Source organism: Perca fluviatilis, chromosome 8 (assembly GCF_010015445.1).
Source record: "Perca fluviatilis chromosome 8, GENO_Pfluv_1.0, whole genome shotgun sequence".
Classification (NCBI taxonomy): domain Eukaryota; kingdom Metazoa; phylum Chordata; class Actinopteri; order Perciformes; family Percidae; genus Perca; species Perca fluviatilis.
Window position 1 is genome coordinate 27,513,478 of NC_053119.1, and position 26,961 is coordinate 27,540,438.

A 26,961-nucleotide genomic window follows, 5' to 3' on the forward strand; every position below is an offset into this window, starting at 1 on the left:
TGGCTCTTCTGAATCCTAAAGGCAAGGCCAGTAAGTACCAAATCATGGGATACATACATTTTATAATAGATACATGAAGATATAGGTGAATAAATAAATGTGGCTTCATGTTTTTGTTTATGGTTATAGCCAACAATTAGGGTTTAGAAATTCTGCCTCTCCCGCAGGTCCTTCTGGAGTTCCCTGTGGTTGCAAACTATTAATCTTCTAAGGTTTTGTTCTCCTCACTGTTGTTAAATCTAAAAGGATGTTTGGCCCATAGGGACAGTGTCTTAGTGCCCCATGTCCCCACAGGGGTAAACAATTCTGTATAGAGTGCAGCATTAGCAGTCACAGAGGGAGCATTTTGCAAGGTGGTAAAAGTGAAAAATGAAGAATAAGGTCAATATTTCCATATATATGTGGTAACAAGGTATACTGCATATACTGAACACAAAGGATATGTCTGTTCTACCCTAGAGGAATAGTAGCATTTTAAAGATATAGATATTTAATTTTGTTTATTATGTGCTGGCATGCAGAACTTACTGGGTAACATTTGTAATACTGGCGTAAAGATTATATAAATGTATCACCCACACAGTCGTAGCTGAGTTTTATCCATTTGGGATTGAAAGATTGCATGAAGCAGCAGCAGTACTAACAGTAGAGGTAGAACTATGAAATTGAAAAATAACACTTTAATTAAGTCCTAATTTTGATTAGTCTATTGATTTTTTCTTTTTTTTTTCAAATGAACTGATTAACAGTTCATTTCATAAAATGTTCCTACTAGAGCCCGAGGTGGCGTAAGCAGATGTAAGGAGCTGGAGCCAGAGAATCTTAAATGATAAATCAATTCAACTGATTAACAGAAAATCCAAATAGATGCCGATTAATGTTGTGTTAATTAAGACTAATTGACTCTTTAATTGTCTCATTAATTGTTGCAGCTCTAAAGTTGGCCATAACAAATAGCAAAACCTTGTTGGAGCGTCTTCAGTGTCCTATTTAAAATGGCTCATAATCCCTCAACATAAAAAAAGAGTAATGTCCCTACTACCTCTGGTATATCGTACAAACATAGTCTTATAGTTAATGTTCAGTAAATAGTATCTAAAACGGTATTTATGTTCAAGCTGCATGGAATAATTTATCCAAATCAAATCAGATGGTGAGTCAGACTGTTTGAGGCTCCCTCTGTTCCATTTCTGTCCTGTCTGGAGGGAAGAAACTGATGAAATCCTGAGATATAATTCTTAAAATGCCAATTAATCTTTCTGACTATGTTTCTGTACATAGTCACAGCTGAGTTTGCCCCCCCATCGTGGGCTCGGCACTGTGCTCGTTGTTTTGTTTTGTAATTAAGCTGTGAGTTTATGAAGTTTAGCAATGTACATCAGGGCTTTACCACTGCTATTTCTTTTAATAACTTAAAAAAAAAGAAAAGAAAAGACATAAAAGAACCATTTATCCTGATCACTGTATTTGTGTTTCAACTTATAAGGTAATACAAATACTCATGTCATTAAACAGGGAATGTGCGAGTCAACAAGCTGAAATTTGCATTGAAAAACATTCTGTGTTTTATTCCATTTGTTCAGCCAGTTTTGATACCAATAGTTGCTGTGCTGAACCAGTTTGTGTTTTCATCGTTTTAGGCAAACGTAATTTACCCATCATGCATTTATTTTCACAATAAGGGAAAAAAACAAGAATAAAAAAACAAGATGTCATATTTGTTGTCAGAGAGAAGTAACAACGATGACAGCCTCGGCAGGAAAAGAATGAAGCCATGATTTTTAACCTTGACAGCTTATATGGTGTTTGTGTGTTCCTTTTCTTCTGCTGTTGCTGTTTCTTTATAGCGAGAGCTGTGTTTTGAATTTTAACCTTGAGAACCTACATGATGCAGCTTCCTTTTGTTCTTCTCTGTTTACCCATACATACTGTATACTGAGAGTTGTTTTTTCTTTTGCAGGTATCTGAATGGAAGTCATGTATTGCAGCTCGGAGGGGTGAAGGAGAATGTATCCTACGAATACCCACAGCTGCAGCACAAACACTATACTGGATGCATAAGGAACCTTCTCGTGGACAGCAAGGTACTGTGTGGAGTTTAGTAAATACACATTGCGAAATCTGCTGTAGATGAATAGATTGCTATGTAGTATCCATTTGTGCAGTATATACAATCAGCACAATTGTTTAATAAAATGGACCTCCACCTGAAAAAGTGGAAAACCATTGGCAGGAATGCGTATCGTGTGCACATTCCCATGCATGTGCATCCTCATGCGCGCGCACTAGACAAACAAAACAGGGACGCTCTCATAGAAACACTGCTCCACAGCGCTACTAGTGGTGGTCAGACATTCCACAGGGTAAAGTAAAGCTACAGAACCAATATCACCAAAATATACTTGAGTCTCAAAAGCAAAAGTACTCATTAAGCAGCAGAATGGTATCTGCCAATAGTATCTTATGAATGGATTATCATAAGTGATGCATAAATGCATAAGCAGCATTTGAATATTGTTCTGTAGTTGTTTTTTTGTGTCGCTAAATGTAGCTACTTATATACTGTTAGTTTAATCTATAACATATTCTCCATGGCAACGAGACGCGGGGCGCTCCTCTGTTTGAGTGACTTGTGATTGAAGGCTATAGAAAATATATTTAATTATATTATACGTCATTTACCGACACGTGGCAGTGGGTGTAGGAGATACGGACAATTGCAAATCTGCGTTTGCAGATGCTAAAACCCAATCCGCATCAAGTTATGAGAGTTATGATGGAACCATCTCAATCGAAAAATCACCGAGACGCATCCATGCCAGAGCGGACCTTCTGAAGTTACAAGCTTGCCAGCCAATAACAACAGGCCAACTGGATGTTATACCGAACATCCTGTTGAGGAAAAGGATATGGAGGAAACAAGGGTCAAGAGGAGGAATTAGGAACAAGTTAAGAAGATGAGGAAGTAAGCTACCATTACCTGCTTTCACTCTGTCAAATGTGCAATCCCTGCACAATAAGATGGATGAACTTTCTGCACTGGTTAAGCTTGATTCGAAACACAAGTTTATTTTGTTTCACTGAAACGTGGTTGTCTGTGGACATTGCATTACGCCTTAATGGGTTCACATTCATTCGCTGTGATCAGGACACGGACAGAACGGAGAAATCAGTCTTTGCATGGCTGTTAATGACAGGTGGGCAACGAACTACACCGTTCGTGAGGGGCACTGCTCTCGCCACTATGAAATGATGGTGGTGTCGTTTCATCCCCACTATCTACCCCGTGAATTCCAACAAATAACTGTGATCCTTGTTTATGTACCTGGCCCTGACAATCAACTTGCATCGGAGCGTATTTCAGAATGCTACAACAATGCCGTCTCCAGGGCACCTGGTCAGCCCGTGTTTCTGCTTGGGGATTTCAACAGCTGTGACGTCACCCCATTACTCCCCCAATTAGAGCAGTATGTCACATCAGCAACGCCACTGAATAGGACGCTGGATTTATGTTTTGGAAACATTCCAGGTGCATATGTATCCAAGCCCCGTCCTGCCCTTGGTCTGTCAGGTCATAATGTGATATTACTACTTCCTAAATACAGACAGAAATTAAAAACACAGAAGATTCAGACAAAAACCACCCAAGTCTGGAATGTTGAATTTGTAGAAAGGCTGAGGGGACGCTTCGAGCTCACAGACTGGGAAATGTGCTTTGAGGCCTGCAATGGCAACTTCAACACACTTAATGAGTCCATCTGCTCTTATATATCATTCTGTGCAGACAGTGTCATTCCATCTAAACAAGTCAAGATATTTGGGAATAACAAGCCTTGGGTTACAAAAGAGCTAAAACACTGTCTAAATTTGAAGAAATTAGCTTTTATTCAAGGAAACAAACAACGTGTCCAAGATCTCAGAAAAGGGCTTAATTATAAGAACAAAATGGAGGAGAGGTTCACCAGGGGAGATGTGAGGGATGCCTGGAAGTTTCTTAACACCATGATGGGCAGGACTCAGAATGCTGGCACGATCCAATGCCCAGATCCTGCTGCCTTTGGAGAGGAACTGAATACTTTGTATGCCAGGCTCAACAATACAGATCCTGCTGAGGGTTGGATCCCACACAACATGAGCCATTGCTCTGAATCCATCTGTGTGGAGGAGAAGAGGGTTGACTCCATCTTTACCCGTCTCCATACTACCAAAGCTCCTGGCCCGGATCGACCGAAGGGACGCATCTTAAAATTTTTTCCAGCTGTTCCTTGATGCCAGCTTTGTACCCCAGGGCGTGGAACCATCATACCTGTTCCCGAACGACCCGATGTCAAAGCGATGAATGTTATAAAATTGTAGTCAGCAAATTAGTATTAGCTACAGCTGTTAATGAATAAGACGTGGACTAAAAAGTGCAATATTTCCCTCTGAAATGTGGTGGAGTAGAAGTCTACACAATAGCAATACAACTAGCAACTGCTGTGTTAGAATCTTATCTTCGCACTGAAAGGCTTCACACACTTTTGTTTTGCTACTAAAAGTGCACTAACCTCATTGTCATGCTGCTACACTGCACACTGCTGTCTGCAGACACAAGACAACTTACCCACCGGCCCATTCCATTTCTCAAGAGCATTCATATATTGATTACCACTCAAGTACCTTGGGACATTATTTTGATTATTTGTGTTTATAATACACTGTCATACTATATATGTATGGTGTATAGCACTTTTTTTTATTTTTCATGTTCATAATGTGTACAGTAGTCTAGTTTCTTTTCGGTTACATCTCTTATTCTTTACGTCTTTTTGCTGCTGTGTTCCCCTGCGTGTGATCAATTAGATAAATCTAGATGCAGTGTATCATAAGCGATCGGCAATCAGATATCAGTTCATAGTATCTTACATTTAATCATAATATAGAATTTTCTTTCTCAACCTGCAATCCCGTTCCCATTCACTCAACTACTGTTTATTGCGAGGACAGAGACGGACACCTTTTTCATTCACTTCCCGAGTTTTTCACCTCTTCATATTTTTCTCCTGTTGTTTTCCTTCTTCCATCAGCTATATGACCTTGGTTCCCCAGCTGAGTCCTCCAACACTGTGCCAGGCTGCTCTCTTATTGATGATCACTGCGCCAACGTGGAAGAACTGTCCTCCTGCGGCAGGAGGGGTCGCTGTCACGGCGAGTGGGGCTCCTTCAGCTGCCTGTGCGAACCGGGGTTCACGGGGCCTCAGTGTGATCAAGGTGAGCATATACGTTTGCTTTTAATTGAACCATGAGGTTTTCTGGGAAAGAACAGTGAGATCTTAGTGGAGTTGGGGATTTGAAGCCTCACAAAGTGTGCAATTTAAGTGGGACATGTGGGAGATTCTGCGTTCCAAAACATCACTTTGCTGCAGTGGGAAGATAACCTCGCCTTACATGAAGTGCTCTTGCAGAACAGCACAGTCTCGCTGTGATATCTTGGCATATTTCCCAAATGACAGCTCAAATAATTGAACAAGCTTTGTGTGTTTTTGATTGACAAGTGGCTCCGGAGTTCTCCTTTGACGGGCGGAGCCACATTCAGTTCCAGCTCCTGTGGTCGTTGCCTGCGCGACAGACGAGGGTCCAGGTCGGGGTTCGGACACGTGCTGCCGCCGGTGTTATCCTCAGCCTGCTTTCCCAGGAGCAGAACGAATACCTCCGTTTAGAGGTGAGTCACGGCCGGTCACTCCCCTCCACCTTGACAGCTGATTGTCTTGTCTGTGGGCCTTAAGATGATAATTAGAGCCTGGACGATGATTGTTGCAAATGCTTGTCAGGCTGAGAGTGAGTAATATCAGGGTTTGAGACATATGGGTGGATACCGAGGGGGCTGGGTGATTGACATATGCATGTTCACGACAAGGTCTTTCAGTAAGTCTGAAGAATGCTGCCGTTGAGAGGCTGCTGTTTTAGAAATTAGGATTCTTTTATTCAAGGTTATTTCTGTTTCTGGTTAATGTTTCAAGCAATGTTCAATATGCGATAGAGAGTTCAATATGGCAAGAAAGCAACTGAGTGCTCTGTAATTTAGGGGCATAGTGCTCTCAAAGTGAAGGCCAGATCACCTGCTCTGAACTTGAGGGTTTTGAGAGAGCTCGCTTCAAGTGGTGAGCTCAAAGTCATCTCTGCGTGCATGCTGCTAGCTTTGCCACAACTGGGGGTAGAGTGGTGCTCACGCAAGTGTTTCTTTAGGACACAAGTCTCCCTCGCTTTGCCAAACCTCCATAATCGCATGGCTCTTATGCCCGACATATTCCCGAGTGGATATGAAGCCAGTGTTTCATCTCATTGACTGACAGGCCGGGTGTAAACAGCACCTGGAAGTAAATGGCTCTGTTAGGACTGTCACTTTTGGCTAACTCCACAGGTCAGCTGATCGCAGTGAACCTGTCTCCGTTATGGTATGTTCCGCACCACCGGTCTCTCTTTGAAAACATCTCGTCTTTGCACTTGTCGTTAGTTAGACAGCGTTGTTTAAGGCAGCGACCTCATCTCTTGTTCTTCTTTGGGTCTTTACACTTCACGAGGAAAAACCATGTTGTCGTCTTCCCTTGTTGCAGTCCCACTGTGACAGGAAGAGGAAAAGGCCTTTACTGTATGCTTCGCTGTGAAGCCTCTCAGTGAAACCCTCTCTGGAGCTGAATTGGTGAGCTGTATAAAACATCTGATGTCTGTCTGCGGCGGCACGCTGAAGCATTTTCAGCCTGGTTGTCTCAAAGCTCTTAGAAACACTTGAGCTCAAGCCTGGTGTGTTTGCCGACAACAAGCCCTAATTTAAAGGGCTGTCTCTCTCTCCCCTTTTTTTTTTTTTTTCTTCAGGGTAGATATGGGATAGAGTGCACACTGAATAAATAACCACACTTTCACACAAAGGTTACCAAGGGCTAGCTGGGTATAAACAACATGCAGCTCTCCAAGGAGTATGGTGTCTCTGTAAAGAAAACATTTATCTAATGCATTCTGTGAAGGAGTTTTTTTTGGAGCGACTGGCATGCACTACTTTGTCAAAGACCAGTGACCCTTAAGAATAGTAAAACTGTAAAATCATAGCCTTTTCTGTTTTCCTTTTTTTTTTTTTTTATGTGATTTTGAGTTTGAAAAAGTTCTATAAAAAATGCAGACTTCAGAAACACACTTGAACATTTTCTGCTTAATGGTGATTGCTTAGATCTCTGGGGGCGCTGCAGATATTTTATATAATCAGATTTTTTTCCTGAGTATTGATTGAGTCCTTTGTCCTTTCCTCACTTTTGTTGTGGACTTGAGGGCAGGATGAGGCATTGGAGAGAGCATAGTCAGCTTTTAGTGTGTGTGTGTGTGTGTGTGTGTGTGTGTGTGTGTGTGTGTGTGTGTGTGTGTGTGTGTGTGTGTGTGTGTGTGTGTGTGTGTGTGTGTGTGTGTGTGTGTGTGTGTGTGTGTCCAGTCAGGGAGATGCATTTGAGATGCCCATGCTGAGGGAGCAATAGTTAATGCAGGCTGGGCTGAATGTGAATTATCTTGCCCCACTGTTTCCAATTAAGCTTTGGACATGTACAAGCTGCAGTTATGGGAGCTCCTCATTGGTTTGGTCCATTGTGTTCGCTCATCCTTAACTGCTGAAGATAATTGTTGTTTCTTGTATCCCTTCCCTTCGGGATCACTCCGGCTTCTGCCATGCAGCGATGTGTACGGCAGCTCTGCAAAGCATCATAGCTGCAAAATTGCTGAATTAATTTTAACCACTGAAATTTTCATGCCATTTCTTTATTTTTTTTTTAAATGGCAGGTTCACAATCACCACAGAGTCTGTTCTTGGTAGTTAAATCCTCACATTTCTTGTCTGGCCCAACCTTTGCTGCCTTTTCTTTCACCACGGGAGCTGGCCTACTTCTTATGATGTTGTTATGCACAAGATCTTTTTTATTTTTTTTATTTTTTTTGCCCATCAACACAGCACAATATGGCAGGAGTCCAGGTCTGTCATTTTAGAATTTGTGTCACACTGTTTTACATTTGTATTCACACATCCATTCCAAGCCTTGAAATTCTGACAAACACAGATAGTGTTGGATTGATGACATAACAGTCCAGCTTGTTTTGGTTTTATCAATGCAAAAGTCTTATTTATTGCTTCTTAGGTTCTCTTGTCCTGTTTGAATGCCTGCATTTCAAATCAGCAAAGCTCCACTGTGTATCTCAGGTTATTCAGGGTCTGCTGGCTGTCTTCTACAACCTCGGCGACGGAGACTACAACCTGACCCTGCCCTACCATCGCGTCAGTGACGGAGAGTGGCACGAGGCTGAGCTGGATCGGTATGGCAGAGAGTTCACCCTGCGACTGGACGGAGGTGGGGGGCGACGAGAGGTCACGGCGTCCCCTGGGCGGAGTCAGGAGATCATTATTGACCCCTCTGTGGTGATGATCGGAAACTCTTTTCCCTCGGGACACAACCGGAGCTTCCTCGGTAGGTGGCTGCTTACGGGTTTCAGTTTAATTGGACTGAATGAGGAAACGGAATAATTCATGTTTGATTGGAAAGAAAACATGGGATGAGGTGAATTAATGTAATTTGTAAATAGCTTAATTGGAAAACACATACTCAAAGGATTGGACTTCCCGGTTAACTTGGATACCTGTTAAAATCAATGGACATATAAAGAATCCAGTGTTTTTTTTTACCACTCACCAGTGCTTCTACATTTCTCAACCTGGACCAAAGATTCCTTAGTTTCAAGCAGATGAGAGAAAGTGAGTCACTTAAATGATGTGTTAGACCTCATGCTTCCCACAGTGAGCAAACTAACCAGCAGAGAAAATATTCTGCAAAAAAAAAAATGAAGAAGCCCATGCTGACAGCTTAGCCTTGGGCTATTTGTGTGTTTGCATGTGTGAGAGCTCAAGTGTGCGTTGGTCTGCAGGTGTGTCAGCGAGTCTGTTTATGTGTGTCAATGCGTAGGTGCCTGTGTGTTTGAGTTTACACCGCTGCCACGGCGTAAATGCGTGTCCATAAAAGATTTTGCCCGAGGACTGGTGTCTTAGTGTGTCTTTTGGCATTGTAAACTCTTTTTATTTCTCCCCCTCTTTTTTTTTTTTTCACTCCCCACCAGGCTGTTTGCGAGATGTGAGGTTTAACGGCCGCTCCATCCCTCTGGGTCGGGAGCAGCCTTCAAAGGGGCTTCAGGTGGTCACTTTGCAGGGCGTCTCTGCCGGCTGCTCTTCAGACGCCTGCGGGAAACATCACTGCTCCCCTCCTCTGGTCTGTGTGGACCTATGGAGACACCACGAGTGCAGGTGCTGTAAATAAATACAGAATAAATAACGGTGCCTGACAGTATGCAGGCACGTTCTGTACACACTCAATCACACATTCAGAGACAAGAACTGAATACCACAGCCTTGCTTATAATAAAATTTGTAACGCGAGCACTCAACTTGCAAGTTGTAATAAGAAACAACATTAAGACCCACGCACTTGTACAGTATGGATTTCCTACAGCAGGTAAATAGAATAATATAATATTTTGGAATGTAACTTTGACTTGTCCACTTAGGTGTAATGCTATTTATTATAATTTGCCAGCTATAAACAAGGTCTGGGACTCAGCATGTATATGAGCTTTCAAAGCAACTTATAACCGAAACGATCCAAAGAAGACAAATCAGATTGCAGGTGCATTGGTCCAAAACTACAATATAGCAACAGCCTGGAAAATCATGACAGATAAAAAGGGCTTTACATTACAAGTAATGACCTAAAACAATTCAAAAACAGCCGACAAATAAACAGCAACAAATGATTTCACCGTTAATCTTTTTTTTTATTTTTCAAATAAACTTTGGTACAACTTTCTGAGATACTTTCAAGGGACTTTCAAGAGGTAATCTTTAGAAATGATTTATAAGCTGTAACTAATAACTTTATTAATGTTTGGTAAATTATTTACTAATGCTCTACCACTCCCTTTATTTAAAGGTCCCATGACATGGTGCTCTTTGGATGCTTTTATATAGGCCCTAATGGTCCCCTAATACTGTATCTGAAGTCTCTTTCCCGAAATTCAGCCTTAGTGCAGAATTACAGCCACTAGAGCCAGTCCCACAATGAGCTTTCCTTAGTATGTGCCATTTCTGTGTCTGTAGCTATTGAGGGGAGAGAGGGGGTGGCAAGGTGGAGGGTGGGGGTGTGGCCTTGACCAACTTCCACTTTGCTCGTTTGTAAGCCATGATGTCTCTCTCTCATGGGTGGGCCAAATTCTCTGGGCGGGCAAAGCAGAGAAAGGGGAGGTAAGATTCCAGATTCCAGATCGGCCCGTCTGAGCTTTCCTTTTCTCAAAGGCAGAGCAGGATACCCAGGGCTCGGTTTACACCTATCGCCATTCCTAGCCACTGGAGGACCATAGGCAGGCTGGGGGAACCCATATTAATGTTAAAAAACCTCATAAAGTGAAATTTTCATGCCATGGGACCTTTTAATAAGAGCAATGTTTGGGTTGCTGGGTTGTGAATAATCCTTTGTGCTGGTACTTTATACTCCTCCATCATGACTTTGGCAGAGCGTGCGGACTTAAATCCATATATTGACAGTTTATTAACAACTGCACACTGGATGGATTGTTGTATTATTTATTTATTTATTATTGCATATGACTTAATGACCTTTGCTAGAAGGCTGAAGGCTTGAAAGTTGAATTAATTGAGTATTTCTTAATGATAATTCACCTAAATGTATGCAACTAGCAACCCTAAAGTTAGCTCAACAACGGCATATAATTGATCTATGAAACATTAGTAAACCATTTATTAACAGCAATGAAATCATTGGTTACAGTTCATGAAGCCACATGCACATAGAAAAGATCAAACCTACAGTTATCAATACAGGTGATATACTACTTACAGTACATTCCACAGTTTGTGCTTCGGATCAGTTTCACAACACACTAGAAATCAAAGTGTCCACCAGATGGCAGCTTGGCTGAGTTCAGCCCTGTTAGACTGTGTGTGTGTGTGTGTGTGTGTGTGTGTGTGTGTGTGTGTGTGTGTGTGTGTGTGTGTGTGTGTGTGTGTGTGTGTGTGTGTGTGTGTGTGTGTGTGTGTGTGTGTGTGTGTGTGTGTGTGTGTGTGTGTGTGTGTGTGTGTGTGTGTGTCAGCCTGAGGGAACGGTGTATAACAGCAGCAACTTTCACAGTCTCGGCTGCCCCTTTAAACTCTGCAGGACCACTGAGTCTCCTGGCTGTGATTGCAAGACTCCGAAACAGCGTGGAACTTTTTTTTTTACTGCGGGTGGATATCCATATTATGGGATTGCAGCACAGCCCCAGGTTACAAAGGACTGAGAGAAGCAGGGGGCAGGGGTGAATGGTATTCAGGGGATGTTTTGTACAAATATACCGTGGGACTACTACTGCAAAGCCAATCTTACAATTCAGTTTCTTTTCTCTTTTTCTTTATAACCGCGGTCCACACACCTTCAAAGAGCATATCTTTGAATCTGATACAAGAGGTGTAACTCCTGAGGGATTCTTTTTACACTGTCAGCTTAGGTGTCATAGCTCTGTAGAATTCCGTGCTCCTTTTATCTGACTGCCTCCCAAGTGTCTCTTGTCTTTGCTTCACACTACTGTCTCCTCTCCGCACAGGTGCCCTCCAGGTCACATGACCAAAGAGAGCTCCCTGGGCAAAGTGTGTGTCTACACGCTGTGCGCCAGCCGGCCATGCCGCCACGGCACCTGTGTGCCTCACTCGCCGTCCCGCTACTCGTGCCGCTGCAGCGAGGGCTACCGGGGACGCCACTGCGAGGTGGCGCTCGCCATGATCCACAACGAGGACAGCAACAGCCTCAGTCTCAGCTCCATGTTCGCCATCAGTATCTGTGTCATGGCCTTTCTAGGTAGCTATGGCGAATATGTCCTCTTCTACCTGTGGTAACCCTACACTCATGTCATCATCGCTTCGGATGTACTCTGTATGTTTTTGTCCGCCACGTTCTTCCTTTTTCATCTTCAATTCATCGACTTTCATCTCAGGCTGATCTCATGAAGTGGCGTATGTATGACACAGTCAATTCGTATGCCATTATTGGCGTGTTATCAAGACGCATACTCGCTTTTTAACGTGTTTATGAACGCCGTTTGGCCTCCATTGATTTGCAATAATACGCGTAGGGAGGTAACTTCCTGTTAGCATTCCACTGACCGCCATTTTTTTTTTTACGTCACTTGACTGCGAATAACTTTACATCTGAAGCGTTTAAAGACTCTATTTGTCCATTGTTTAGTTCTAAAGAAACACAACAAAGTATAAAAGGCTCCATTACCTTGTAGCTCACGTTATGGCTCCGTACCAGACGTTTTTGTAAAAATAGGCTAACGATTGTGTCATAACCAAGTGACTTACTGTCGCACAGTAGAGGAATTACCGTATAGTACAGGAGAAGCTCGCAGGCAGTTTCGAGTTACATTAGCTGTTTAGGTTTAATTACTAATGTTAACTAGCATGTTAGTTAGCAATAATTAGCCTGTGCTTATGTTATCTCCTTACATATACCTACGCTCTCCGTCTCTGTAAGATTGGGAATGATTGAGATTTCTCTTGGCACAGCTACCAGAAGACTTACAACTTTCAGACACGTTGCTCACGTCACATTTACGTTGTCTCTCTCAGTTGGAGGCTGCACAGTAAAGTAAGAGATCACCGGAAAAGTGCTTCTAATAGCCTTCAATGGTCTCCGTCCAGAGCAACGGGGTCTATTGGTCCATTATATATATGTCAATGGGTAAGACAGTGCTTGCTAGTCATGAGATGCTTGTCACAAAGCTTCGGTCCGTGCACTCTGTCATACGAGTATGTTACCGGCAACGACCGCTACCGTTAAGACTGCGACTGCGCCTTTACTGACCGACCGTGATACAAACAATACGTGTGTACGTTCATAGCGGAACATGATTTGTAAAAGCTATCTGAAGCCCAAACTACCTTGACAAAGCTGTCTGTTTGGAATCAACATGGCAGGTATTTAAACATAACGACTTTGTCCCAGAGTTTAGACGTCTAGCTATTATGAAAAGATAAACAATGCGACGTTTTTAATAAATAAAGCAGCTAATATCAACATGGACAAAATCTTGAATGTACTAATTCGCTTTTTTTTATGATTACCTGGCCAAAGTCTTACATTTTAGTTGTCACAATGATTCATTGTAGGATTATGATATTATTGCAATATGTAAATTCACATTGACTCTTTATTTAACATATGGTTGGAAGAAGTAAAAATTTTGTCTTTAAAAATTATGACTTTTATTATTGTTTTGCCAGTCAAATTAACTTTAATGAGTGCATATTGAAATATTACACTGTTGGTTGGCAAAAAATCCATCTCAAAATTCATCAGATTGATGCTTTAAAATATGGAATATTTAAAATTTTCTTCCAGGGGAACATGCCCCCAACCTCCCCTAGAGGGGTAATATCCTTCTCACCTTTTTCACCCCTGACCCGTTTTCATGCCTGATGTTTACACGATAACACGCCACTGGCGTGTATGATTACGTCCGCTGTATACAGCGTAGACATACACGCGGATAGCTCAAAATGCATACAGATAACACGCCACTTGGCTTAAGAAAGTGGTTGTGTATGTTTACGCGAAGTCATGATGTCACGTTGTTCATCTTGTATATTTTTTTTTTTTTACTTTGCTTAGTTCTCATCTTTATGGTACACTCCTTGCATTATGTTTGGTTTTTATCTGTAACATCCACTGTTTTATTTGTTTTCCACTCGTTTGGTTCTGTGAAATCTACATACAGTACACATATCTTGTAGCCGTATTGATCTCTTGAGTTGTACCAGAATGTGATTTGTGCATGGGAGGTTGGTGGAAACATGAAACAAAACTGAAAGAGAAGCAGGAAGGAAAACATTGTATGGCTTAATTTGTGATTCACTGGGAAGCTGTAAAAGTCCCCGGAGAATCGGGGAGTTTCTTTATGTGTTTTTCTATATTTCTCATCACCTCTTTGTCCCTTGTCTTTTCCAATGTTACGCTCTGACTTCAGAAGTCAATTTCCCTCTCAGCCTTACTTTTTATCTGTCCGACATATTTTATTTTCCACCATCCACTCATTTTATTGCCTTGATGGGTTTTTTCTTGCCTTTCCTTCCGCATTTCTGTGTACATTTCTGTTTTCCCAAGTCCCCCTAAATGTGCACTTTGGTGCTATGTACACTGTTTGAAGCTTTAATCAGGGATCACTGTACATCAACAAAAACTGCCAAACTAAGGACAGCTTTTGAATGTCTCCTACTTTAATTAAGTTCATTCCAGGGTAACTCTAGGCTAGTATACTGTAGGTTAAGGTCTGCCTCATTGTGATATTACATGGACACTCATGGGGTAAGATTCCTGTGGTCAGAGATTTGTCAGCGAGCGGCCTGCAAGAAAAAAAGAACATTAGCAAACAGGGTAATCTACGAAAACATTTAGTGCCAAAATGCAAAAACATTTTAGCCATTAACAACAGCAAATGGCATATTTGTGTCTCCTCTCAAAACTTTCAATTTGGACAAACAATTTTGTTAAAATGCATGCTAGTTGGAGGATATTGTACCAGCTTGCTCTTTACATCCTATGATTAAAAAACACCCACTACTAGTTGCCCACAGAGGACTTTGTCTTCTAAATTAACTATTGTATGTGGTAATGTAGTTTTGAGCCCTGGTCAGACATTTAAAGGGGTGATAGAATGCAAAACCGATTTTGCCTTGTCATAGTTGAATAATGACAGTTTAGTGGGTAACTAGGACATACATAGAACCTCAAAATCCCATTGACACCTCTTTCCTCTGCAAATCTCACAATTTTGAAACTGCATCAGCCAACAGCAAATCTCAATGAGCCGCCGAGTTGACGTCAACTCGGCGGCTCCTCCTCATTTGGCTCTAGTCTCTCTCTTTGCCACGCCCCAACATTTACATAGGCTACACAACTGACCTGAGGTCAGGTAGTCTTCTGAATCTAGGTCGTGCAGATCTCAGAAATTGTATACATTGTTCATCTGCTATTTTACCATTAAATTCACTTCTGATAGTTTTTTATGCGAGAAATCAACTATGTAGAGGTCAAATATGGGCCGATTTACGAAAATTGATGTCTAATTGCAAATTTTGTCCGACTGTGTGTCGGAGTTCAGCGGCCGGTGCTGCCTGTGTTGCTGCCTCGCCGCCTGGCCTGCCTTCCTTCACAGACCCCGGCCTGCTGTGAGGTAGATTGAGCTCCGTCACGGCTGGCAGCCCACGGCACTCCATACCCGCGCAAAGTCACCGTTTATTGGGTTAATGGACTACCAAACGCCGCTGCCTGGACAGAGCTCCAGGGCCTGCAGCTCCCCTCTTCCTGCTAAATGGCCGGTGTGTGTGAGTGAGAGCGCGGTCAGCGAGCTTGTTACGGCAGCACTTTGTTACCACAGGTTCCAGTTAATCTTATAATGTGTGTAATTATAATATGTTGAGTTATTTAAACAAACGATCGGTGAAATAAATGCCTCTTGTCCGCGAGTCTCATTGATAGAGCCTGCGGCTGGATGGAGCTCTATCAATCAATCAGAGCTAGCTAGCCTCCTCTTAGAATTCCTCTGAAATTCACAAAAATTTATAAAATTGAAATCGGACACCATTGTTAGCTTTATAAGACCTTGGGGTAGAGGTTATATAAGTGGCGTGACGAAATTCAAACTGTAAATATACTATAGTTATGCCGAAAATGTAGCTAGCTAGCCGCGATATTTTCCCATTGTATTGAATGGGACACATAGCTAGCTAGCTGCTCCTCCTAACAAGACCCCTCACATTCATAAAAATTCCTTTAAATTCAAATCAGACTGTTAGCTTTTGTTAGCTTTATAAGACCTTGGGATAGATGTTATATAAGTGCCGTGACGAAATTCTAAATATATTATAGTTATGCCGGCCGCGGAGCCCTGGTAGTGCAGTAATCCACAAAGGGTGACTTTGCCCTGGGTATGGAGCCCAGCAGGCTGCCGCTTTCTCGTCAGACTGTGTGGAGCTTCTAAAGTCCAACATGTCTTACAAAATTTGCAATTAGCCATCAATTTTCGTAAAACGGCCCATATTTCAGCTTTATACAGTTGATTTCTCGCATTAAAAAAGTCTCAGAAGTGAATTTGGTAACGAAACATTGCAGTGTCTGGAATATGAGATTTTGTCACGTCTCTAATGTGTTTGTATGGGGATTCGCTCAACCAATCAGTGCGCCTCTCTAATGTGTGTGTATGGGGATTCACTCAACCAATCAGCGCGCAGCTCATCTAAATATTCATGAGCATACCATATTTGGAAGAAAAGCTCTTGTTACAAATAAGGCCAAAACACAGGGATGCATAAGGGCCAATAAAATATCAACCAGGCCATTTTCAGCCCAACCATTGTTACATACCCCATTAGGAGACCTTAAGGAACAGTGTGAAATACCCTATATAATCATTCTATCACCCCTTTAATGTTTGAGGTTTTTTGAAAGAATTACAACAATAATAATTTATGACATATCTTTTGACTGAATGTAAAACCAACCACAGCACATTCCCAGCTATAATGCAGCGTGTAGTCTGCACAGCACAGAGTCAAGTGGAGGGGTTGTAAGTGTGGCCTTTGATTGACACATTGGCTAGTGCACATTATAAATGATAGATGCTCCCACCAGTGAAAATATTAAATCAAAGCCTCAGTGTGTCTGAATAACAGGTATGGTTATGAAAACAAACTTGATTCTGTTTTGTTTTTTTATCAGATATTGTCTATTTATCAAATCAAAAAAAGAAGGGCAAATTAATTTATTCACTTTATGCAACCATTGTTGGCAACAACAACAAAAAAGCTGGCATTAAACAATTCAAACTGTAAAAAAAATAAGATTAAACAAAAGCACCAGATTAAGGCAGAAATATAAATATAAAGTTCAGTTCATAAGATGTTATGATGTTATGTGCAGTAAAGAATCAAGTGAGAGTGAAAGTTTTTACGAAATATTTCAAAGTAAAATCTGAAATGGCAAGCCATGGGTGTGGGAGTTTGAGAGCCTTCACTGAAAAAGAAACAACCTCCCTTTGAAGACTGACTTATAGGATGATCTAAGGCTGCTTTCTGACATAAAAGTGGTCATAGTTTCAGAAATGTATGCCAGAGCCCGATCACCGACTGCTTTATAGGTAAGGAGTAGAATCTTGAAATCAATAGGTATAAGCTGAGGGTTATGTGGTCTCTTCGTAGTGCCTGTTGAGAGCATAGCTGCTGAATTATGAAGTTTTGAGTTTTAGGACTGATGCCTGAGTAGTGTTTTTTTTAAGCGAGAAGGTATGAATACATGGATGACCTTTTCCAGTTCTGTAGTACTTCAAAAATAATTTCGAAAATATATTTCTGAATAGCTGAATAAAGCATGTCGAACCCGCTTTATATTTCTTTGCATTGTAGCAACTCATAATGTAATAATTCTGCATAATATAATAATTTAAATGTAATGAAAGCTTATAATTTAATATTATAAACCATATAAGATAACAATCTAACGATAACTGTGTCTCACTTTGGCCTCTAGATGGCTGCTGTCAGTAGTGATACATTTCATCTTTCTCAGATTATGGGAGGTATGTTAAAATTTTCACATTTAATGCACAATCAAAGTCCTCAACGACTTCCTCACCTCTGCTGACACCGGTTCCCTCAACATCCTTATCCTCCTCGACCTGAGTGCAGCCTTCGATACCGTGAGCCATAACATCCTGCTCACCAGACTCCAAGACCTTGGTATTGAAAGTACTGCACTCAGCTGGCTCCGCTCCTACCTTTCCAACAGATCCCACTTCATCTCTCTCCATAAACACACCTCTGCCACAGCCACAGTCACTCAAGGTGTTCCCCAAGGCTCTCTACTCGGCCCCCTCCTCTTCATCATCTACATCCTACCCCTTGGTCAGATACTCCGCCACTTCAACCTGGACTTCCACTGCTACGCCGATGACACCCAGATCTACCTCAGCACGAAATCCCCCCACAATCCTCCCCTCTCCAACATGAACTCTTGTCTGTCAGCTATTAAAACCTGGATGTAATACAACTTCCTCAAAATCAACAGCGATAAAACAGAATTTCTCCTCATAGGCTCCAAATCCACACTCGGCAAAATAAATAACCCCACTCTCACCATCAACGGCACCATTATCTCCCCAGGCACGCAACCTTTGATTCCACCCTCTCCCTTGAGCCCCCCGCTGCTGAAAGACTCATTCACGCCTTCATCTCCTCCCGACTGGACTACTGTAACTCACTTCTCCTTTGCATCAGCTCTACCTACATCAAACGACTCCAACTGGTCCAGAATGCAGCCACCAGACTCATCACCCGCGCCAAATCCTGGCACCATATCACTCCAGTCCTAAAACAACTCCACTGGCTTCCTATCTCCCACCGGATCACCTACAAAATCCTGGTCCTCACTTACAAAGCCCTCCACCATCTGGCCCCCTCATACCTCACTGACCTCCTCTCCCCGTACCAACCCTCACGGGCCCTCAGATCCACCTCAGCAGGTCTCCTCTGCATCCACAAGTCCAACCTCCGCAGTTTTGGAGACAGAGCCTTCTCCAGGGCACCTCCCAGGCTCTGGAACTCCCTCCCCCAAGAGAGCCTCACCTCTGAGTCCCTCACTATCCAGTCCTGCCTCAAGACTCATCTCTTCACCTCTGCCTATCCATAGCCCCACGCCCCCCTGTCTTTTCATCTGTGCCTGAAGTTTGTTTTGTTTTGTTTTGCATTGTTTTTATTATCTACCTGCCCTGTAAAGCGACTTTGAGTTCATGAAAAGCGCTATATAAATTCAATTTATTATTATTATTATTATTATTATTATAATTTAGAGAGAGAGAGAGAGAGAGAGAGAGAGAAGTAGTTGTAAAGTGAGCTAGAGAATGAATGAAGAGAGGTAGTGGCATTAGCGAGAACAAAGCAGAGGACTAAAATGTTATTTTCTGATTGTTTCATGGCTGTTACGTTCTAAAGCACAAGTAAACATACTGAAGCACATAAAAACACTATGTAACAACCCGTTCTCATCATCAAACACAGCACCTTGAATCATAAAGAAGGGTTGGGTGCCCTGTGCGTCAGTATTGGATACACGTGGGATCCAGAGGCTCTTTGCTAACACCCCAAATCACCGTACACACTGCAAAATACGAGGAAAATAAAATACAGGCAGAAGGCAGGGTCTCTGCAGATACAGACACCGCCACACACTTCTAGTGGATTATAACTGATGATTGACAGGGACTACTTTTGTATGTATGTATAAAAGTATATACATAATTTTTTAGGAAAATGCTGCATATTATACCTTTGAATGAAATTATCAGTGAATCAGAGGAATACAATGTATTTTTCTGATTGTTTCACAGCAGTTATGTTCCAAAGCACAAATAAACACACACACCTCCGTAGGAAGGTGCATTGTCGGATTATGAGTGAATGCAGAGCTTCATCCTGTCTGTTTCTCTGTGTGTGTCATAAAACTTGTGCGTCGGTATGAGAGACTGTGGGACAAAGCGGCGGTTGGAAATGAGAATGAGCAGCACAACCTGCACGCTAAACCTGTTTGAGTCGTGATTCCCTCGGATCTCTAACCCGACTCTTTAAATGAACTCACAAGTCGCAAGTCTCTAGTATCATTAACTCGGATCAGTTGAGTCCTACTACAGTTCAATCTAAAATGATAACAGCGCCACACACAAACCTCTTGCAGCATTAGCTACTACTAGTCCTAGCCATCTTAGCTGCCAAAAGCTTTATAACTTGCAATTTCGTAAGCAACCACAACTCCACAAGTCAACTCAAGCGACTGAGTGAGCAGAGAGCCAGTCCGGAACACAAATTCCCGACCTGCAGACTCTGAGCCGGAAACATTGGAAGCTCGCAGACCACTCGAGAACTCACGAGTCCTCGATGACCGGTGATCTCCCGCACGAATCAGCCGGCTACGCTGTCATGAGTGGATTATTCTCTAGCAGCGACTGAACTTCACTCGAGCTCAGGGTAAAGCAAATCAACAACAAAAGCCATTCTTTCACTTCTGAAATAACATACAATGTTCTGCATGTAGCCTAGCTAGGCCTACTGTAGGTTTTGGTGTAAAATGTAGTATGTTAAAATGCAATTAGGTCGAGCAGACAGTTGGAAACATTGCAAGCTCGCCTCGGCTCGCCTATAGATCAATACTGACTCAAGTGACTCGCGCAACCCAGATTAGTTTAGTGAATGACTCTGAATAACCCGAATCCTTAAAAGGAATCGAGTTTGCCGGGCCTACTGCCCGCTGTTATTGGCCTGCCTTTGCTAACGGACATAAACGTCCCACATACATCCCGCAAAAAAAAAGAAGAAAAGAGAAACTACGGGCAGAGGGCAGGGTCTGATTGAGAGGGATTATTTGTGTATTATTCTATACATTGATTTTAGGATAGCACTGCACTTCGGTGATACATCCTATATTTATTCTCTTGACCTCTTCGATCTTCCAGAGCCTTAGGCGACATCTTCAAAAAAAAAAATCAAAAGTCCAAAACCCAAAGATATTCAATTCACAATGTTTCAAAAGAAATTGAAAAGAGCTGATCTGAACCAGGGACTGTTCAACGTTTTGCTTGTAAAATGACTGAAATGATTAATCGGTTATCAAAAAAGTTACTTATTCATTTTCTGTTGACTGACTAATCAATGAACTGGCTAATGCCTCAGCGCTAGACTCAAACCAGTTAAGTGCTGATGACCCACTTGTGTAAACAGTCTAATAAAATTGCACGGTTGATGGTGTCATAAGCTGTGGTATGATCTAATAGGATGAAAATTTAATATCTGCCCACATCTGCTGCCAGCAGGGCCTTTTTAAATGTACTGTATATGCATTGATATCTCTACAGGAAAGATGAAGTGTCCCTTTAAGTCATCGTTAAGGCTGAGGACAGAGATGAGCTAATTGTGTTAGTTTTAGGCATTATCACTAAGGACATTTTTGTTGGTTCTTACAAAGATAGAAGGACAAGTGTGTGAGTGGCCTGCATGTTGTGGCACTACCGTCTGTAGGGCCACATTGCTGTTTATGAGTCTTTCTGTCAGAGACAGGCTTATAAAACGCTTGGGCAATTCAATACACTGTCCCTGCCTCTATAACTGACTCAACGTTCCCTCCAGGGCATGTGGCTAGTATTGGGACATCAGTTATTCTGACACTTGAGAGTGAAACGCATAAAGCGGTCTTCAATATTTGATAATTAATTCAAAGACGATAAAGTGTGGCCTTGGCATCGTTCATGAAAATTCATGTGTTGCTTGCATGCTAACTAAAGAAAGGCACAGTCCATTTATAGCAGCTCGCCCGCTGTCGGCTGCTCGCTGACTTTTCACCTCACAAAGAATCACCGTCTGTTCTATAATATACTTGAGATTGGAAAGCGCTGTCTTTGATGACTGTAATTACATTTTCACACCTTGGAAAAAGTGAATTAAATAAGCTAAACAATTCTTTTTCTCAACCTGAAAGCAAAAAGAAGAGCAAGTTTTACCTCATGATCAACGGTCCTGAACGTGGCAATAAGATTAATCCAGTGGTTTATTAAACAGGTTGTTATACAATATGTAGCTGTTTAATGATGACCCTCATCACCACAGGAACCACTACCATAAATACACACTCGCACTCGCTGCACTAAGCGAGGCTGCTAGCTGGGTGCTAAATTAAAGGGGGACTCCTTCTCTGCCTCAACGTGCATTAAAAGTTAAAATGATCATCCATTATTAAGTTTTACATAAGCCATAACAGACTGACCAGAATATGAGTTGAGCGTGTGCTATTGACAGAGCCAGATGAGGTGATGTCTGACCAAGCCACATTAGTCCAGCATTAAATCTGACATTCTGGGTTTTATTTTTTAATTTTTTTCTGCAGAATAGAATAAATTATCTTCCCATATGGGCTCTGGATGCCAAGCGATCATGTAAAGTGCCTGCACAATTTATTCCGTGAAAGACTTATAAATAAATGATTTTCTCAACTCTTTCCCATCTCTCATCTGTCTCATTTCCCCCTGCTCATTCGTCAGTTTTCTTTCCCCCCCTAAACTCCCATTGATGTTCACCCCTCGCAGCTCATTTTTGTCTCATTAACCTCAGACTGGAGCTACAGTGAAAGGGTTAAGTGTTTTTATCAAGCTGCCTTGTAGTTGTTTACTGGTCATTTATTCATAATGCACAGTCCGGGTAATACCCTGCTCATAGTAACGGTTAGAGGGCAGAGAGGTAGAAGCATTATGGAATGATGAATGACTGCGATGTTTGTTCTCCACCCTGAGTGATATTGATCTCACAGAAATGTAGCTGCACACACACACACACAACTCTGGGCAGTACAGTAGTGGCTGCCGGCATAAGGGCAAAGTTTTTCAGAAGGCAACTAGTGTGTGTGTGTTTGTTTACCTGGGCCTAATTGTGTGTGTGTATGTGTTTGTGTGTGTGTGTGCTTCAGCCCCTATGTTGTGTGTATTGAACTCCCTCCCTCTATGTGTAGAATATCAGCCCATGCGGTGTTGAGGGTTTAGGTGAGTGCAGGCCTATAGGCAGCACCTCTGACCCAGTAATTCGGAGGGTGAAACAGACGGCCCGGCGGTCGGCGCCGGGCCTCATCGAGATTCTGGTGTTTTCTGCGAGGGCGCTCCGGCACAGCGGTGAATGAGCCGGATCAGCTGATCAATACAGCTGTGTCCCCCACGCCATACTGAGGATGGCCAGCTGAGGAGCAAGTGGGGACGCTTACAAATCTCTCTTTTTCTATCTAACATTTAAAAAAAAAAAAAAACAGCATAGAAAAGTGCAAGTAGCTGAGGTGTTGGAAGTTGTTCCAGGAGGTGAATAAATAGAGATGATGATTTTTAATTGCGATAGCATTTTTATTTAGCAGAGATTAGCTCCCGGGGATATTTTTTTTTTTTTGTCTTTGTCTTTGTTTATGAATACCTGCCTGTTAGTGTGACTCCAAAGAGCCATTGGTGCATTATATCTTTCAAAGCAATTACTTTAAAAATCCAGACTAATGTGATTACTTTGCATTTCTCAGAAGATTTCCAATTAAACCGATACTTAGCACGCACCATATAAACCATTCTAGTTGAAATGGATCCCGTCTAGTGTGAGAGATAAAAGCTGAGGCAAGACAGAGGCCAGAGAGGGACTGAAAAAAACAGGAACCGTGAGAGACTTAATGAGCGGGGAAGAGAAGAGGGAAGACTGAGGGAAGCTCCTATACAAAGAGACAAATAAAAGAATGACAGAGATAAAAAAGGAAGAGTGAACTAGTAAAAATAGATAGCGAGGAAGGGCAAAAGAGAAAGAGGGATGGGAGAAAAATATTGGTTGAGATTAATGGACTTTAAAGGTCAGTCCAGCATGCTGTATAATTCAGCACACAATAGCTGTGATTGATGCGTATGCTTCAGGACCTTTTCTGCTCGCCTCCCGCAGCATTCCTCTCCACGTTCAGCAGAGCCTCCGAGGCTCTGAGTTTAAACTGGGAGAACAAATCCAGTTAATAGGTTTCCAAGTAACTGTGGTCTTTGATAAGACGGGAAACAGAGATGCACCAACAATGGGAGAAGGTGCAAAGGTGGTGCCTCTCTTTGTATGTTCAATTAGTATGCCTCAACTGTACAGGCAGTGCATCTGATTGTTCTTACAGGACATGGTGGAAAATCCATTTAGTCTGGACTACCTATTCATTAAGAAGGATGGTGTTATTTTACATTTGATGAAAAAAACAACAACAAAAAAAAACATCAAATAGTACAGCCAGTGCCAAGTATTTCAGTGTTGATATCACTTTCCGCTCACGTTGTCAATTTCATTTACACCCATATATGTTTTATCTGCTCAGTATGTCCTTTTAATGATGTGTGAGTGTACTCCTGCTGTGCTAACCTGCTCTCTGGCACCCCTCAGTGTTGATGCTGGGCCTGTTCCTCTACTCCTGCTGGAGGAGACACAAGGGCCTGAAGGAGGGTGTGTACCATGTGTCTGCACACCACGGCGAGTGGGAGGACATCCGGGAAAATGTGCTAAACTACGACGAGGAAGGTGGAGGGGAGCAGGACCAGGTAAACAAACACACATGCACACAATCTCACACACACACACACACACACACACACAAAATGGTATTTAAGAGAAAGGCATGGAGAGTAAATAGAGCACTAAACAAAAAACATTGCACTGCTTTCAGTTCTCATTTGCATTTTTTAAACGTGTTTTAAATGTCATCCTGCTATATTTCAGGACTTTTTAAAAAGTGATAAGAATACACAGAAGCTAAACCAGCAAACAGGGGGCATTTGATAGAGAATGGCAGTTGTTGGTGCTGAAATGAAAACCAAATATCAGCTCCCTGGAGATCTAGGAATGTGAGTCAATTAGCCTGAAACTAAGCAAGTAGACCCAATAGCTGTTAATGCCTCTGTTTTAATAGTGCTGGTAATAGCAGTTTTCAACCCCCCCTCTGCAATCAGATAATGAATTACTTGGCTGATCAATGTGCTGTTGATGCCAACATCTCATCCTACATAGTAGAGCTTAGTCCTAGTCTGAGGAACAGGTTAATTTGCGAGCAGAGGCACTGACTTAGCTACACTGCTATGAGCACAGATTGGTGTCATGTGGCAATGGTGTTGTTCGTTATCTCTTAAAATACCCCAAAAAAGATTACACAGGAGGATGAAACCCATCTCTTTTCTTCTCTTCTGTGCTTCCTTCATTCCCTGCTTTTCTCTCCGTTGGTCTCTCAGAATGCCTTTAATATGGTGGAGTTGCAGCGCTCCCTCCAGCCCAGCCCGGCACAGTCCCTCCGCTACAGCTACCCGCAAAGCATCATCTCCTACCCGCAGACTAAAGTTCCCCAGGACAGCAACAAGAAGGGGGTGTCTAATGGGAGTGGCAGCGCAGCCATAGCCCTGCGTCTGGCCATCCCCCCCTCAGAGACAGAAACCCTGACGTCCCCTCTGACCTTCCGTCGTTCCCAGAAAACCCTCTCCTTCTCCAGCCAGGACTTGGCCCGCTACCTGTGTGAGGTCATCAGGGACATGGAGCAGCCGGGGGAGCTCGGCACCATGACCACACCGCGCCGTCCGTCGGGAAAGGAGCGTGGCCTGGCGGCGGTGCGCTCCCTCAGCTCCCTCAGCGCATCTCAGGGTTCAGAAGTCAGGCTTCAGGCAGCCCAGAGCACCCGGCTGGACAGGTTCAAAACCCTCCGAGCCGTAGTTAGCGATTTGAGAGGAGACTCCAAAACTCCGGAGGGCCAGAAAGACAAACTGAAGGAGAGCAGAGGGCAGCTGAACTGTGAGAAGAGCGGGTGAGGCAGCACTCGGAGAAACAGAACTGAAGGTTGCAGAAAAGCAACACTTAATCAGTAGGCGCGGCTGGTGGAATTCCAAAGGGAGATAATTAAATGTGAAATACTCTGAGACTGGGAGGTTGCCCAGGGTCTATGTGAAGTCTGCTATAAATGTACTGTATTGATGAAACTTTGAACATTTAAGTTCTTCGATAAAAAAAAAAAAAAAAGATGTTTACCAATGAATGATGTGATGTATTGTTAACTTTGCACTGTACATTATTTACTCCGCAGAAAGCACTTCTCGGAAGCGCCCTGTGTCAAAGCTATTCATGTTGTCATAAAACTCATAAGGGTAATGTCTGTGAGTAAGACACAGTAATGAGTTTCCTGGGAGAGGACTGAATTCTTGTTGCCGTTTAATGACTCATGAAATCATTTGTGTTTACAAAAAAAAAAAATGTTTTTCTTTCATTTGTATTATCTATTTCCTTTAAAATAAATAATTATCTTTGATAATATTTCTAGCTTGATCTTGTCCAAACACCAGTTCACATTAGTGAGCGTCAAATCTCTCCTTTTTTGAAGTTCAAGCCAACTTTCATCATCAGATGTTGGCTAGGCTGTTTTTTTTTCTTCTTCTTCTTCTTCTTCTTTTTTCAAACTCAGCAGACACAAAGTAAAGCAAGATGTCTTTCTTATCAGCTGCACATGAATAATCCTATGTATCTCCAGCGTATCTGCCTTTATTCCTGGTGATTAGGATGACTGAGAAATAGGACTGGAACAGATCTTCTTATTTTACACACACACACACACACTATTTGCTCACTGTTACCAGCAACAAGAGTCTCTGGAGAGAAGAGCAAAGTCTATGTTCAGGATGAATAATTTATGTCCAGAGCCTTTAGCTTTCTGACCTGAGCTTCTGGGAGTCTCCATGAACTCAATAGCGTGGGGGCCCCAGCAAGTCGCCCTACACCATAAGCAGATGATGGTCTTGATGACTGTATTCGGTCCATCTACACACCAACATAATGCATCATAAGAGATATGCAGGCAAAGAGGATGCTTTCGACTCCCTGTAGGTTTTTGTTATATTTTTTTTTTATTCATGAGTCTTGCTGTATGAAGTAGCAGACCTCGCTGCGTGAGCTCTAAGACCATCGCTACATTAATGCCGCAGTACATCTTCTTTCTCTATGTGGTTATTCATATTATTACTCAATTATCCATGTGATTCAGTCTTGTTTTATCATTTGCTCTGAGATAAATGTGTGTTGCGTGAATGCACACTGCCACCTATTGGCGAGCTACTGGCACCACATCTGACAGCAGCTCATTACTTCAGTTTTACAGTACACGCACAAGTGTGATTTCCCAAAGCGGGGTCTAAGGATCCTTGGACGAGTTCATTACAATTTATTCAAAGTTGCTCAAGTACCGTACGCATTATGAGTGGTCATTTAAAATGCAGATTCCACTTACTGCAGTATATTACCAGTGT

At 42.4% G+C, this 26,961-nt stretch overlaps 1 protein-coding gene across 2 annotated transcripts in view; it reads left to right on the top strand.

The window, feature by feature from the left end:
- LOC120564192 (neural-cadherin-like) overlaps nt 1-25,693 on the top strand; it is a 114,039-nt gene extending 88,346 nt beyond the window's left edge. For both annotated transcript variants that reach the window (XM_039808986.1, XM_039808985.1), the window contains 8 exons: nt 1,961-2,084; nt 5,067-5,250; nt 5,535-5,701; nt 8,213-8,477; nt 9,121-9,304; nt 11,653-11,903; nt 24,071-24,225; nt 24,910-25,693. In XM_039808986.1, the coding sequence (XP_039664920.1) occupies nt 1,961-2,084; nt 5,067-5,250; nt 5,535-5,701; nt 8,213-8,477; nt 9,121-9,304; nt 11,653-11,903; nt 24,071-24,225; nt 24,910-25,476 (1,897 nt within the window). In that variant the 3' untranslated portion in view covers nt 25,477-25,693. The remainder of the gene's footprint in view (nt 1-1,960; nt 2,085-5,066; nt 5,251-5,534; nt 5,702-8,212; nt 8,478-9,120; nt 9,305-11,652; nt 11,904-24,070; nt 24,226-24,909) is intronic.
- Nucleotides 25,694-26,961: the final 1,268 nt, after the last annotated feature.